The sequence below is a fragment of the Myiozetetes cayanensis genome, unplaced genomic scaffold (genome assembly GCF_022539395.1).
Source record: "Myiozetetes cayanensis isolate MyiCay16 unplaced genomic scaffold, myiCay2020 scf4, whole genome shotgun sequence".
Lineage (NCBI taxonomy): Eukaryota > Metazoa > Chordata > Aves > Passeriformes > Tyrannidae > Myiozetetes > Myiozetetes cayanensis.
Window position 1 is genome coordinate 72,150,912 of NW_026087631.1, and position 15,682 is coordinate 72,166,593.

General features: G+C 55.0%; 1 protein-coding gene and 1 long non-coding RNA gene across 7 annotated transcripts; one reads left to right on the plus strand and one right to left on the minus strand.

Moving 5' to 3' along the window:
• The first annotated feature begins 203 nt into the window (after positions 1–203).
• On the plus strand, positions 204–11,632 carry LOC126647328 (uncharacterized). 4 transcript variants are annotated; one of them, XR_007630566.1, is made up of 7 exons: positions 204–1,024; positions 1,118–1,279; positions 7,206–7,326; positions 7,583–7,649; positions 7,746–7,842; positions 8,234–8,711; positions 11,485–11,632. It is a non-coding gene; the product is annotated as an uncharacterized LOC126647328 (long non-coding RNA). The 4 variants fall into 4 exon arrangements; XR_007630568.1 differs by adding an exon at positions 9,874–9,940 and having other exon boundaries at positions 204–1,279; positions 8,234–8,644; positions 11,485–11,603; XR_007630565.1 differs by having other exon boundaries at positions 204–1,279.
• LOC126647327 (serine/arginine repetitive matrix protein 1-like) lies at positions 11,619–13,824 on the minus strand. 3 transcript variants are annotated; one of them, XM_050329468.1, is made up of 4 exons: positions 13,600–13,824; positions 13,340–13,416; positions 11,879–12,640; positions 11,619–11,668 (listed from the first exon to the last, which is right to left on the minus strand). In XM_050329468.1, the coding sequence occupies exons 3-4, from the start codon at positions 12,604–12,606 to the stop codon at positions 11,659–11,661; spliced, it is 738 nt and encodes a 245-aa protein (XP_050185425.1). In that variant the 5' UTR covers positions 12,607–12,640; positions 13,340–13,416; positions 13,600–13,824; the 3' UTR covers positions 11,619–11,658. The 3 variants fall into 3 exon arrangements, 2 of the variants coding, with proteins under 2 accessions (XP_050185425.1, XP_050185426.1); XM_050329469.1 differs by lacking the exon at positions 13,340–13,416 and having other exon boundaries at positions 11,879–12,112; XR_007630564.1 differs by lacking the exons at positions 11,619–11,668; positions 11,879–12,640 and adding exons at positions 12,849–12,899; positions 13,076–13,164 and having other exon boundaries at positions 13,340–13,651.
• Between the last annotated feature and the right edge of the window lie 1,858 nt (positions 13,825–15,682).

The window sequence follows — 15,682 nt, forward strand, 5'->3', positions numbered from 1 at the left end:
CAGCAATTTACCCCAGGTTTCTGGGGCACCTTTGCCGGTGCTGCACCACGATCTCCTGGGCAGGGGGGAGGGCTGTGAGTGCTGGGCCAGCTCTGCTGCCTGCAGGGAAGTGCTGTGACCCTCGCCGGCCGATGGCCAGCGGTTAAAGATTATCTGGGCTGCTCACTCCAGCTGCTGGATGGACAAAGATTAACTCAGAGCAGCAGAAAGGGGAGCAAAGGGCTTTAACCTGGGAGCCGTGATCTCTTGTGATTTCTGCAGGGTATATCGATTTGAAGTTTCCCAATCGCCGAGCTCGTTTCATCAGTGCTGCCATTTCCCGTAACCGTCACCCCCCGCCACGTCCCACGGGGACAATCCGGGCTGGGGGTGGATCTGGGGGCCGAGGAGCGAGCTCTGGCTGACAGTGGGCAGAATTTGGGCAGTTTGGACAGGTGAAACTTGTGTTTAGCAGTGCAGACACGGCTGGGGGATGCCCTGGGGTGGGTTTGAGGGGGCACCCCAGGCTCCATCAGTGCCCCCTGAGCTGAACCATCGTACAGGGCTCGGGTGCGACTTCATTCAGCTCTCGTGTTTGCAATTAAAAAACTCCTTTAAATCCTCATCTCACAACCTGAGGAGGGTTTAGTGGCCTGAATTCTGCCTGTCCCCAGTGCCTGGGGCTGAGGGGATCACTGCTGGGGGAGCCTCGTGGTCCGTGCCCAGGGCTGAGGGTGGCACCGCTCCCTGTCCCTGTCCCTGTCCCTGTCCCTGTCCCTGTCCCTGCCAGGCTTCATTCCTGCACCTCGGGACACGCCTGGGAAAGGACCTTAAAGCTTTAAACCTTAAAACTTGTGGAAGCCCTTCAGGGAGCTGGGAGGCTGCTGCAGCTGCGAGGAACCCACACACAGATGGGTGGAACATCGGTCTGGAGCTCAGGGTGGAGGGGCCATCAGCAATCCCCGGCCTAGCACTGAAAACTTCAGCGTCATTTACCAAAATTTGGGAAGGGAATTGTTAATCTACGAGCTGTAGAAACACAGGAGTGAGTTTCACAGGTGTTCATTCATCCCACTGGATGTTAATTCAGCTCAGGTGCGAGGGTGACTCAGGGACTTTTCTAACGATTTCTTTTCAGTCTAAAGTGGTTCTTTCTGTGGGGTGAGGACTCCAGAACCGGCTCTGCTGAGCTGGAAAAGCTTCCCTCTTGCACTGGATATGAAATTTACTGGCTAGCAACAGTTCTGGAGTTCCTGCAGCTGCTCTCCTGGACTTGGCCAGAGAAACTTTACATTGACAAGTAAGTGGACTTCTAATTTTGGGTTGTAATGGGCTGACTGAGCTTTCTGTAGCTGGCAATTGAAACAGGAGGCGTCCCTTGGCATGTGTTACATTTGGTGAGCTTTATGAGGTGATTGTCTGTGGGTAACGTGCTGGATCAGCAAGAAATGGCCAGAAAACTTCCCCCTGCCTGCCCCCATCTCCGTGCTGCCTGAAGGCAGGTTAGAAATAGAGAAAGGGAAATTAATCTCCTGGGCAGGAGATTTGGGGGAAGGCCTCGTTGCTGTTGTGCCCTGCAGCCCTGGCAGGGCTAAAATGCCCTGCACAAAGCTCCAGGGCGTGGATTTGCTGGCATTGGAGAATAAAGAATCTCCTTTATGGTGTTCCATGCCCTGCCTGTGGAACCACGTGCCAGTTCAGGTGCCCAGGGCTTGGAATCTGTGGCCACAACCTCAGCAGGCTTCCCAGTTCCACAGTTCAGAGAAAAGGGGTTTTGAGAATTCCTTTTCTGTGTTTCATTTCTCACTGTCTCGAGGTGTTTGTGTTAGTGTTGGAGAGAGGAACTGCTTTGCTGGTCGAAACTAATTTTCTTCCCTGTTTTTTTAGTTGTTTTTTTGTTTGGTTTGGTTTGGTTTGGCCTTTTTTATGTTTGGTTGGGGTTTTTTTGTTTGTTTGCTTTTAAATGATGGAGAAAGAGATCCACCCCTGAAAAGTCACCTTTTTTTAAAGGGCTTTTTTTTTTTGAAGTGAGGGAAAAGGGAGGAAACTTTGGTTTGGTTTGCAACAAATGCCTGCTTTATATATCTATGTATGGATATTTATTGGGAGATACTGCTGAATCATTGGGATCAGCTCGCTGCTCTCTGGGGACACTTTTATTTTAGAAGCTAAAACTTCCTACAGGCACCAAAATAAAACAACACTTCCCACCCTTTTGGAATTCTTGCTGTTGTACTGGACAGGTGCGATTCTTGTTTTAGTAATCTGGGTGAATTAATGTTTATTTTTATTAAACAGAAGATAGGCTTGTGTTCATATACCAATCAAGAGAAAGTTAGTTAATTTGGTGTCCAAGTGAAGGTTTAAGTGATGCAATTTGTGGTCAGTTCAGCGTGATTCACTTTCGAGGCTCGCTCAGGGGTTCAGAGATTATTCTTTCTCCAATCACCCAGAAGACCCCCGAGTTTTAATTAACGCCTGCAGGATTAATTTTGTAGGAAATTAAATTCCGAACTCACCTGAAATGTCAAACTCCTGGTTCTCCTCCTCAGAAGTTTATTATGCTTGTAAAACAGACCAACCACCACGTGTACAGCCGTGAATCTCTGTGCCCCCCGGCACGGGGGAGTTTCCTCCGGGCTCCAGCCGTGTTTGCCCCACTCCCAGGGCATCGCTGTGCCCCTGCCCGGCCGCGGGGCTGAGGTTGGCACTGCGGGCAGGACGGGCTGTTCCCCGAGCAGGGCACTGGGGATGGGCACTGGCTGGGAGCTGGAGCCTCCCCCAGCTCCGGCCGTGCCGGGGGTGATCCAGGACCGCTCCGTGCCCTGGCACAGCTCCCGGTGGGCACCCCCGGTGGGGCTGCACCCACGGAGCTGCTCGTGGGGGGTTTGTGAGCACAGGCTGGCCCGGTGGCAGCACACACGTGTCAGTGGGGTGGAACATGCCTCGACAGACGTGAACCTGGCGTGTTAAACATTAATCAGGCCTCTCGTTCTGCCCAGGGCAGCGAGCGGCACTCGGGGCCACGCGTGTCGGTGCCGCGAGATGGGGGGTGTTTCACAGTTCCTAAATGCCGGGGGAACGTTCCTGAGTGCTAGTGGAACATGAAGTCCACTTTTTTTTTATTTAGGTTTTTATTTAGGAGTGGCCCAGCGTTGCTGTGGCAAACCAAAGGCAGAAAGAAAGCGACAGGGAGGTGTTTCCTGCCTCGCTATCAAACACCAAAGGCCTTTATAAAAGGAGGGAGGGGGAATTAATAATTTGGACTGCGTGCTTCTGTTTTCTCTTTTTCTTTTTTTTTTTTTTCTTTTTTGAACCACAGCTGGGAAATGATGAGTGCTGTAACCAGCCATTGACACAACATGTAGGCACCATTTATATTTCTATTATTATAATATAATCAGACAGGAATCCACTGCAGGCTTTGTGTTTCAAACTTCCCACTTTTCTTGAGGGCTGTTGTTCGTAGGAGCAAAGCACTGGAGCGCAGGGAATCACTGGGGTGGTGGTGGGGGAGATGCTGGCAGCTGTGGGTGTGAAAGTCTCAGTTCCCCCAGGCTTGCACACAGTGTTAGCCCCACTTTGAAGCACTCAGAGCTTCTTTTGTGGTTGTGTTCTGGGTAAAGGACCCCCTCAAAGGCCAGGTCTGCTCTGCACGAGGTGCAGCCCAGCCATCAGCCCACGGCGTGCGCTGCTGTTTGCCCAGCGCTGACCTGGGCTCCATCCCCGTTATCTTTTAACTTCAGGGCAAGGGGCAAAGTTTGCCTCTTGTTTAAGAACCGATTCCACAGAGGGGTCGTGTCCTTTGGCTAATCCAGCAGTGACAGAGGTCTGTAAAAGGAAAATTGAGCCTTCTCGGCCTGCTCTGTCCTGTCCTGGGGATCCCAGAGTTTTTGGAAATATCCCAGAGGCTGGGTGAAACATCTGTCACTTCCAGCCATGCTATATCAGCAAAGCAAAGAGTCAAATAATGGAATTAGAGCAGGGAATGTTTGGAATGAATATGTCCTGAGTTTACGTCGTAGTGCACTTGAGGCTGTCACGTCAATGGCAGGAAACGTTGGGTGAGAACTGCAGATGCGTTTGGGCAAGAGTAAATTGAGTCTGCATGAGGCCCTGAATCAAAAAGGGGAGGAATCGTTGGGATCCTTGTCCTGGAGGTGTTTGAAAAGGGAGTGGCTGTCACCAACCCTTGGTGGCTTTGTGGTGTTGGTGTGACGTGGGAGTGTAAATGGTAGTGTGTTTATGCAGAGTGAGACCTGGCATGAAAGAAAAGCTGGAAATTCAGATTTTCAGTGGTGGAGGCGCTGAGGCACACAAGAGTTTGGGGCTGGGAAGAGGGAATGGGCATTTCGGCCCTGTGTGATTTGAGTGAGGGTGTAGATGTTGCTCTCCCAATTTTCCGGAGCAGAGGCACGAGAGGGAGGCCCGAGATCCCCCGGGCTGGATGCACAGGGTGGAGGGGTCTAAGGAGCAGGGATAAAGCTGTGCTAGGTAAAAGGTAAGACCAGCTGGACCCGTGGGTCGGTGTGGTGGTTGTGGTGGTTGTTGGTGCAGCAGGCCGGAGAAAGGAGAGGAACTGGTATGGATAGAGCGGGATTTTCCCCTGTGTCAGGGTGGGAAGGAGCTGGAGACAGAGCTGTTCGCTGCTAAAGAGCTGCTGCAGCGTCACCTGCGGGCGGGTGGCTGCCCAGCACCGGGCAGATGGCACTTTTGGTGAGACATTTACGCTGATCACAGCCGAGGCAGCGCTGCTTTCACCGCTGTTCACAACTTGTTCTCAGGAGAAGGTTGGAATTGTAACACTGACAACCCTGTAGCACTGAAAAGGGGACTCAGCTGTCGTTGTGGTAAAATGTGAGGTGCTGTAGGGGGGACAGGGGTGGCATCTCGGACGGAAGAGCTGAGGTAATTCCAGGGGAACCACTGGACAGTTTTCCTGGCACATGTGGGGCCCTGGGAAGGGTCAGCACCGGGCACTCCCTGCGTCCTCCTCCCTCAGCAGCCCCATCCGAGGAGGCAGAAGAGGCCTCCTGATATTCCCAGATGTTCCCATGTAGAGCTGCCAGTTTAATGCCAGGTTTGCCAGGAACCAGCCAAGGTTCCAGGTGTGTTCCAGGTGTGCTCCAGGGATCAGGACAAGGACAGGTTGATACTGGGAGCTCTGGGGGCTCGGCACTGGGAATCGCTGTCTGTGCTGTTCCACAAACACGATGTGCCAACATTCCCAAGTGCCAGCAGCATCAGCATCAAAGAGGAGATCTGTTTTCCAGGAATGACATTGCTGGCACTGGGAAAGGGTTTGGGGTGCTTCGGGCAGCATCAGTGTCGTGCTTAATGTTGAACTAGGGGAAAGTCTGTCCATACTGCGGGTGCTGTCCTGGTCCCAGCCCAGAGGGGTTGTGGTTCCCAGCTGCTCCCCGTGTCCCTGCTGAACCAGCATCCCCGAGGCACAACAGGCGCCGAGGACACTTCTGAAGGAAGGTTTTTCTCTCTGTGGGAAGCGGGGATTTGGAGGAGCGAGAGATGTTTCTTTCCAGCTGGACTCCGAGGTTTCCATCCCGTTATTCCAGCCGGGGCTGTGGGACCGGCCGGCCCCGCCCAGGGGGCGGAGCGAGGCGGGAGGGGCGGGGCCGAGGGCGCGAGGCCGGCCCAGGTGTGAGGGGCGGGGCGCGAGGCCAGCCCAGGTGTGAGGGGCGGGACCGAGGTGATTTAAACCCCCCCTGAGGGGGCGCGGCCGCCATTTTGGAGCTGTGAGCAGAGGGGGGGTCCGCACGATGGGGTCCAGGTAAGCGCCGCGGCCTCGGCCACCCACTTTGACTCCTCCGCACCTCTCCTTCCTTCCCTCCCGTGCCTTCTTCTCCCCCGAGCCGCTCTCCCCCTGCGCTCCCCGGCTCCCCTCACCCCTCCTGCTCCCCCTGCCCCGGCTCCCTCTCCGCCCTCTCCCTTCTGTCCTGCACACCCCGAGCCCCCCCGGATTCTCCTCCTTTCCCTCTCCCCTTGCCTCGCCCCGCTCCGCACCCCGACCCCCGTAACCCGCTCCGTCCCTGTCCCCCCGGCCCACCCTCCTTCCTCCCCTCCTGTCCAACCCCAATCCCCCTCCATTCCCCCTCTATTCCCCTTCTCAGTTTCCCTCCGCGTCCCCTCAGTTCCCTTTATTTCCCCTCTATTCTCTATTTCCCCTCGATTCCCCTCTCTCCTTTCTCCGTCTGCCCTCGCTGTCGCCCCCTGATCCCCCTCCGTTCCTCCTTCCCTGCCCTCCTCTGTGCCCCCTCCTCGTCCCCCTGTCCCCCGTGCCCGTGTCCCCGCAGCCGCGGGCTTGGGGGCGCCGCTTTAATAAAGCCGCGATGGCCGGACCCGGCGCCCCCCCTGGATCCCCCACACGGGGCCGGGCCCGCTCGGCGGGTCCCCCCCCGCAGTTCCCAAGCACCGCCCGACACGGCCGGGGCTCCGGCCCGTCCCGACATCACACTTGGGGCTCCGCGGGCGGGCGCGGGGGGCGAATCCTGCGGGATCGGGACCGGGATCGGGAACAGACGCTGTTTGGGCTCGTCTTTGGGGCGGGCAGGGGATGAGGGTCCCCTCCGGGGGAGCGGGGACCCGGGTTGGTGGGGAGCAGGGCTCGGTTCCCTCAGTGGTGTTGTGTCATCAGGAAGTATTGCCCAGGACTAGGCAGGAGACTTTAGACTTGGTCACCCCCCAGATCGAGGTGGAAGCCCCGCAGTTGATTGGTTTGTTTGGCTTTTGGCGACAAGGTCCTCCTTTGAGACAAATCCCTGCCCCGTGACATAAAGTAGCAGGACAGGACTGTGAGTGAGGGGAAATGAGCAGCAGTGAGGGTTTGAAACAGCTCAGGGAGCAATTCCACAGGCTATTAGTGGGCAGGTAGGGAAGCATTTGGGGGTTTAAGAGGATGTAATCTCTAGGGGACAGGTGGGTCCAACTTGAGCAAATCTGCAGGACAAATACGATTAGAGGGAACAAACCCCCTTCCTGCCAGAGGCTTTGTCCTGCACAGATCAGTCCTGGGCAGCAATCGGAATGGGGCCATCAGCCAGCTGCTCTTCCCCCAGAAAGCACCATCCCCGTGGGCATTGATGACCTGTCCTGTACCCACCGCTCACTGGGCACCCACCTGAAACCAGAGCAAGTCTTGCTTTGCTTGGAAGGGCTTGAAATGACTTTAAACCAGAATAAATCACTTTACTGTTCTCTTTTCCTTTCAGCTGAATTTGTTATTTAGAAGACCTGGAGGTCCAGAAATGGAACAGAGACTGCTCCTCCTCCTGGACTGGTACAAGCAGGGAGGGGTTTGCTGTAAATACACAGCACTTGTGGCTGGTTATAGTAAGTATATAGTTATATATAGCTGTAAGTATAGTTCTTTAGATTTTATCTCACTAGTAATAAACCCTAATATTATTCTCCCCAATCACATCTCTTTTGTCTGCACAAACCTTCTCTCAACCTACAGCAGCTGTGTGGGGGGTGAAAGAAAATTGGCCCAGAATAAACCCATGACAGCAAGTCCTGCTTTGCTTGGAAGGGCTTGAAATGACTTTAAACCAGAATAAATCACTTTATTGTTCTCTTTTCCTTTCAGGTGCTGGAGTTGCCTCTCTGGATGTGTGCTGAGCTCTGGCTGCAGGGACTGTCAGGCCTGGGTGGGGGTGAGTTCATGTTCTTCTCACTGGGAAAGTGGAAATAGTGATTAATGATATTGCAGAAATGTTTTCTGACAACTGTCCCCTTCTTTCTGTTTGCAGAATGGGAGGTGATGAGGAGCAGAGAGGATGCACATCATGGGGAACAGTTTGAGGTGATCTCTGTGGCAGAGAACGAATATTTGGAGACAAAAATGAGGTAATCAGTAGTTTGCAGAAAGGGAAAAGTGTGAGGTTAACCGTGAATGTACCTGAGGGGAGAGAAGGAACATTTTGAGTTCAACCTTTGGAGATTTAGAAGGAGGTTTTATCTGCAGGGCAGAGAAAGAACATCCTGAATTCAGCTGAGGTAATCAGTGGTGGGCTGGTGGGGACATTTAGGGTGGAAATATTTGAGGTCACGTCCAGGGTCCAGAGTGAACACTGGGAGGGGCAGATGAGGCCATCAGGAGTGGGCACTCCAGCAGGCCCAGGGGCCATTGAGGGGCCTCCAAGGTCCAAGCTGGCAGCCAGGAGAGAGAGAAGAGAAGCCTGAAGAGGAGGGGAACTGCTTCTCTCCCCCTTTCTTTCTCTCCTTCTCCCTTGAGCAGGGAAGAGACCGAGAAGTCAAACCCCTGCTGTGTGTGAAGATTCCTGAGTGATGCTGGTGCAGCTGAATTTGTTATTTAGAAGACCTGGAGGTCCAGAAATGGAACAGAGACTGCTCCTCCTCCTGGACTGAGACAAGCAGGGAGGGGTTTGCTGTAAATACACAGCACTTATGGCTGGTTATTATTGATAATAAAGATACAGTTCTTTAGTTTTTAGCTCACTAGTAAGAAATCCTAATATTATCATCCCTCTTTTGTCTGCATCAACCTCTCAACCTACAGCAGCTGTGCAGGGGGTAGAAGAAATCTGGCGCAGAGTAAACCCATGACAGCAAGTCCTGCTTTGCTTGGAAGGGCTTGAAATGACTTTAAACCAGAATAAATCACTTTACTGTTCTCTTTTCCTTTCAGGTGCTGGAGTTGCCTCTCTGGATGTGTGCTGAGCTCTGGCTGCAGGGACTGTCAGGCCTTGGTGGCGGTGAGTTCATGTTCTTCTCACTGGGAAAGTGGAAATGGTGATTAATTAGATGCAGAAATGATTTCTGAATGTAAATTTGGGGCATCCCAAAGAGGTGATGGGTAATGTAGAGGAAGGCAAAGGTTGGGGGTACAACTTGCTGTCATGTGCAGAGGGCAGAAGGAGCATTTAGAGGTAAACTGAGGCAGTCAGTGGTGGGCAGGGAGGGAAGGGTTTTGTTTGTAGAATGTGAGATGATGCAGCAGAGAGAATGCACATCATGGGGTAAACTGGGGTCATCAGCAGTGGACAGGGAAGAGGTTTTGGGGGAACAGTTTGAGGTAATCTCTGTAGCAGAGGACAAATATTTGGAGGTAAAATGAGGTAATAAGTAGTTTGCAGGCAAGGAAAGTGTGAGGTTAACCGTGAATGTACCTGAGGGGAGAGAAGGAACATTTTGAGTTCAACCTTTGGGGATTTAGAAGGAGGTTTTATCTGCAGGGCAGAGATAGAACATCCTGAAGTCAGCTGAGATAATCAGTGGTGGGCCGGTGGGGACATTTAGGGTGGAAATATTTGAGGTCATGTCCGGGGTCCAGAGTGAACACTGGGAGGGGCAGATGAGGCCATCAGGAGTGGGCACTCCAGCAGGCCCAGGGGCCATTGAGGGGCCTCCAAGGTCCAAGCTGGCAGCCAGGAGAGAGAGAAGAGAAGCCTGAAGAGGAGGGGAACTGCTTCTCTCCCCCTTTCTTTCTCTCCTTCTCCCTTGAGCAGGGAAGAGACCGAGAAGTCAAACCCCTGCTGTGTGTGAAGATTCCTGAGTGATGCTGGTGCAGCTGAATTTGTTATTTAGAAGACCTGGAGGTCCAGAAATGGAACAGAGACTGCTCCTCCTCCTGGACTGAGACAAGCAGGGAGGGGTTTGCTGTAAATACACAGCACTTATGGCTGGTTATTATTGATAATAAAGATACAGTTCTTTAGTTTTTAGCTCACTAGTAAGAAATCCTAATATTATCATCCCTCTTTTGTCTGCATCAACCTCTCAACCTACAGCAGCTGTGCAGGGGGTAGAAGAAATCTGGCGCAGAGTAAACCCATGACAGCAAGTCTTGTTTTGCTTGGAAGGGCTTGAAATGACTAAACCAAAACAAACCCCTTTGTTGCTCTTTCTTCCTTTCAGGTGCTGGAGTTGCCTCTCTGGATGTGTGCTGAGCTCTGGCTGCAGGGACTGTCAGGCCTGGGTGGGGGTGAGTTCATGTTCTTCTCACTGGGAAAGTGGAAATAGTGATTAATTAGATGCAGAAATGATTTCTGAATGTAAATTTGGGGCATCCCAAAGAGGTGATGGGTAATGTAGAGGAAGGCAAAGGTTGGGGGTACAACTTGCTGTCATGTGCAGAGGGCAGAAGGAGCATTTAGAGGTAAACTGAGGCAGTCAGTGGTGGGCAGGGAGGGAAGGATTTTGTTTGTAGAATGTGAGATGGAGCAGAGAGAATGTCCATCGTGGGGTAAACTGGGGTCAGCAGCAGTGGACAAGTAAGAGGTTTGGGGGGAACAGTTTGAGGTGATCTCTGTGGCAGAGGAGGAATATTTGGAGGTAAAAAGGAGATAATAAGTAGTTTGCAGGCAGGAAAAGTGTGAGGGTAAATGTGAATGTCTCCTAGGAGAGAGAAGGAGCATTTTGAGGTCCAGTGAGACAGTCAGGGGTGGGCAGGGAGGGAAGAATTTGGGAGTAAAAGTTGAGGGAACATCCAGGGCAGAGAATCAACATTTAGAGTTTAAATTTTGGGGATTTAGAAAAAAGTTTTATTTGCAGGGCAAAGAAAGGAACATCCTGAGGTCAGCTGAGATAATCAGTGGTGGGCAGGTAGGGAAAGTTTAGAGAGTAAAGTTGAGGTACTTTGTAGGGCAGTGCAGGGACATGTCCATGTTTAAACGAGGTGATGAGATGTGGAGAGGGAAGGACAATATTGGGGGTAGAACCTGTGGCAACGTGCAGTAGAGAGGGAACATTTTGGGATAAACTGAGGCAGTCAGGAGGGAAAAAGCAAAGAAAGTTTGGAGAGTCAAACTCGGGTAAATCTGCAGGGCAGAGAATGATTCTTTGGGGGTCAGAAAGAGGTAATGAGTAGTGTGCAAGTAGGGAAGCCTTTGGGGGTTAAACAGGAGGGAATCTCTAGGGGACAGAGTGACTATTTTGGGTACAAAAAGAGGTAATCAGGAGTGGGCAGAGAGGGAAATTTTGGGGTTCCAAAAGGAGGTTTATTTTCTTCAGGGCAGTGAATGAACACATGGAGATGATCTGAGGTAACGAGTGGTCACAGGCACAGACAATTACAGGTCATTTTCTGGCAAGAGAAGGAACCTGTTGAGGTCAAGATGAGGCACTGGGTGGAGGACAGGCAGAGAAAGGTTTGAGAGCAGCTTCAGGTGGTCTGTGGGGTGGAGAACGGCCCTCTAAAGTTCCAGTTTGCTCCCCAAAGAACTCGAAATTGCCCCCAACCATCCCCTTTTATTTTCAGGCATTTCTGAGGGCTCAGGCTTGGGCTGTGGTGGCAGTGAGGGAAGATTTCCCTTTGTTTAACCCTGCTGCTGGCTGGGCAGGGATTTTGGGGTGTGTGGGACACAGCTGGGGGTTGTGTGGGAGCTCGGCACTGGGAATCGCTGTCTTTGCTGCTCTGCAGCCACACCCTGCTGACAATTCCGAGTGCCAGCTGCTGTTCTTTAGGTCCTTTTGTGCTGTGGCCGGGGTGTGTCCAGGGTTCCCAGCCCCGGGCTGTGTGTTTTGCAGACGAGCCTTGCCTAAGAGACAAATCCATCTCGTGCCCGCTGGAAGTGCTGGCCCGGAGCTGCTCCATCCCTGCTGCCCCGAGCTGAGCGGGAGTCCCGCGGCTGCGGGTGGGATTCCCCAGCTCTGGACGATCCGGAGCGCCGTGAGCCCCGGCAGGGCAGTGCTGGACACGGCTCATCGTGCCCTGGAAAGAAAAAGCGCAAGGAGGGCTGTGTCGCTGCCTGTTACTCCATTCCTCGTCCGGCCACGCGTTCCTGCCCGGCTGGGACGGCACAGGGAGCCCCGGGAACATTCCTGGCAGGAAGCAGGAGCCGCCGAGGGCTCCGTGCAGCTGCGGACCCGAAAAGCGGCCCCGACCTGAGCCCCCCCGGCATTTTGGGTTCCAAACGCTCACCTGGAGGAGACGCCCCCCTGCAGACGGGACCGGATGGCGACCCTCGGCCAAACGCCGGTGCTTCGGAGCGAGGGAACGCTCCGGACTCGCTTGGCTCCTTTGTCCCTGGGAACGGCGCGGCAGCGGCCAGGTAGGAGGTTTTCTGTTTTTTCTTCCTGTAGCTGTTCCGAAGGCAGGGCCGGGACCAGCCCGTGCCCGAGCCGCGGCACAGTCAGCGCCAGCTCCCGGGGCTGCCTGTGGACAGACACAGGGACACGCGGACAGCTAGGCAGCTCCACTCGGGATCCCGGAGCACGGGAAGAACGAGGAAAGGGCCGCCACCGTTCTTCCCTGCCCCGGCACAGCCCCGGCTCCCCGCGGCCGGCGCGGGACCGTGCCCGGAGCCCCGGCGGGCCCCAGACCCCCCCGTTGCGGGGGGCACTGCGGGCGAGAACCCCCCGGGGCTGCGGCCCCGGGAAAGGGGCGGGCGGGCGATGTCGTCCCCGGGGAGGGGTGCGGTGGTGTCGGGGGTGTCTGAGCGGCGGGGCTGCGAGCCCGGCGGGTTCGGGGGGTGTCCCGGGGCTGGCCCGGAGCGGCTCCCGCCCGCGGCGCCGGGGCAGAGGCGGCGAAGCCGAGCCGGGCCAAGCCCGGCGGCGCTCCCGGGGCCGGTCCCGGTGCCCAGCCTGATACCGAGTCCGGTCCCGGGTTCGGTCCTCCGGTCGCGGTCCCGGCGCCCGTCCGAGCTCCATCGCCGCCCGCCGTTCTCCGGTACCGGCTCAGCGTCTGCAGGAGGTAAGCACCGCCACTCTCCCCAACCTCGAGGAGCCCCACCGGGCTCGGTCTCGGTGCCGGGCCCGGAGCGGCTGCTCCCGCCCGCGGTACCGGGGCAGAAGCGGCGCTCCCGGGGCCGTTCCCGGTGCCCGGCCTGATACCGAGCTCCGTCCCGGCCCCGGGCTCACCTCGGTCCTCCAGTCGCGGTCCCGGTGCCCGTCCGAGCTCCATCGCCGCCCGCCGTCCTCCAGTGCCGACCCCGGCTCAGCGTCTGCAGGAGGTAAGCACCGCTACTCTCCCCAGCCCGAGCGGCCCCACCGGGCTCGGTCTCAGCTGCCGGCGGCACCGGGGCAGCTGCGCCGCCCGCGGTACCGAGCCCGGCGGCGCTCCCAGGGCCGGTCCCGGTGCCCGGCCTGATACCGAGCCCCGTCCCGGCCCTGGGCTCACCTCGGTCCTCTGGTCGCGGTCCTGGTCCCGGTGCGCGTCCCGCGGCCGAGCTCCATCGCCACCCGCCGGTGCCGGCCCCGGCTCAGCGTCTGCAGGAGGTAAGCACCACCGCTCTCCCCAGCCCGAGCGGCTCCACCAGGCTCGGTCTCGGTGCCCGGCCCGGAGCGCCTGCTCCCGCCCGCAGTACCGGGGCAGAAGCGGCGCTCCCGGGGCCGGTCCCGGTGCCCGGCCTGATACCGAGCTCCGTCCCGGCCCCGGGCTCACCTCGGTCCTCCAGTCGCGGTCCCGGTGCCCGTCCGAGCTCCATCGCCGCCCGCCGTTCTCCGGTACCGGCTCAGCGTCTGCAGGAGGTAAGCACCGCCGCTCTCCCCAGCCCGAGCGGTCCCGGTGCCCGGCCCAGAGCGGCTGCTCCCGCCGGCAGCACCGGGGCAGAAGCGGCGCTCCCGGGCCGAGCCCGGCAGCGCTCCCGGGGCCGGTCCCGGTGCCCGGCCTGATACCGAGCTCCGTCCCGGCCCCGGGCTCACCTCGGTCCTCCGGTCGCGGTCCTGGTCCCGGTGCCCGTCCCGCGGCCGAGCTCCATTGCCGCCCGCCGTCCTCCGGTGCCGGCCCCGGCTCAGCGTCTGCAGGAGGTAAGCACCGCCGCTCTCCCCCGGCCAAGCCCCGGCCCGAGCGGCCCCGCCGGGCTCGGTCCCGGTGCCCGGCCCGGAGCGGCTGCTCCTGCCCGCGGCACCGGGAGCGAGCCCGGCGGCACTCCCGGGGCCGGTCCCGGTGCCCGGCCTGATGCCGAGCCCTGTCCCGGCCCCGGGCTCACCTCGGTCCTCCGATCGTGGTCCCGCGGCCGAGCTCCATTGCCGCCCACCGTCCTCCGGTGCCGGCCCCGCTCGGCGTGCTGGGCTCCGGGTCCGGGGCTCGGCGCAGCGCTGGGAGCGTCCCCTGGGATGAGCTGGTTCCCCAAGGGGGGGGCGGGCGCGGCTCGGCCGGTTTTGAGGGCACGCAGAGCAGGGCAGGGGCCGGCCCAGGTGAGCAGAGGCAGGGCCGGCCCAGGTGGAGCAGAACAGGGCAGGCCAAGGAGGAGGAGGCCAAGGGGAGCCAAGAGGGGGAAGGAGGGCCCGGAGAAGGGAGAGGAGTGGAGTGGGGGAGCCGAGGGGGCCAAAGGGGCCCGAGGGAGGACAGGGGAAGGAGGGGGATAGGGAGGAGGGGTAGGAGGGAGGTAGGGGGGCCGGGGAAGGAGGAGGAGGACCAGGGGACGTGAGGGAAGGCAGTGGGGGTTTGGAGGGGGAAGGGGGGTGTGGAGGGGGAAGGGGGAGGTTTGAGGGGGAGGTAGGGGGGAGTACCCACGGTTAGTAGATCCTAAATGGGGGTGGGGGAGGAGGAGGGGTGGGGAGGGATAGGGGAGGATAGGGGAGGTACAGAGGGGAAGGGGGAAGAGGGAGGGGGAGGGAGGAGGGAGGGGCCACATATATATATATATATATATGTATGTGCTCTTGTTTTAGAGGTGTATATATAAGTCCTACTCTCTAAAAGTTTTGCTATATAAGTTCAAAGTTCCTCTATATAAGTTCCAAGCTCTGAGTTCCCAGATCCCTAATGCCCACGTATATAAAAGTTCCCATAAATAAGTTGGAAGTTTCTATATATAAGTAACTCAAAAGTTTCCCTATGTAAGTTCCTATATATAAGTTCCAAGTTCCCATAGAAATTGTCACGTAGTTCGTTTTTGGTGAATTGAGGGGGAAGGAAGAAGGGGGTAGGACTCCAAGCGGTTCTCGTATATAAGTATAAAATTTTCACAATAAAAAAAAAAAAACCCACAGAAAAATAAGGTACCTACATGATCATGTACAAATGTAAAGGTTTAATGTTATATGAAAACCAAACACACCATGATATATGAGCACATTGTATGCGTGTGTATAAATGCAATATAGATGATGTGACATATGAATTATAAATTTGATTCTATAGAATTATATGCTGAACACCCCCACAATCCCAAAAAAAAAATCCATGGTTTTTATGTATGTTATGCAAACGTATGAGAGGTGCACATATACAGTATATATAATGTATAGAATGTATACGTTAATGTATAGAATGTATACGTTATAGATAATGTATAGAATATATACGTTAATGTATAGAATGTATACGTTATGGATAATGTATAGAATACATACGTTATTGATAATGTATATATAAATTAATGTATACATCAATTAATGTATAGAATACATACGTTATTGATAATGTATATACAAATTCATGTATAGACTTTATACGTTATGGATAATGTATAGACTATATACGTTATTGATAACGTATATAAAAATTAATGTATAGATTATATACGTTATGGATAATGTATAGACTATATACGTTATTGATAATGTATATATAAATTAATGTATACATCAATTAATGTATAGATTATATACGTTATATACAATGTGTATATTATGTGTATATGCTATTATGGATACGAATATATGTACCCCAACGTAATAAATTTTTTAATCTAATAATATATCGAGTATATGAAATAAAGGACAATACACAGCTATAAACCAATAAATCAAATTTATTAAACAAATGAATGGAATCGTT

Excerpts from the sequence above, each read along its gene's own strand:
- LOC126647327 (XM_050329468.1), bottom strand. The coding sequence starts at position 12,606 with ATGGAGCTCGGACGGGCGCCGGGACCGCGACCGGAGGACCGAACCCGG.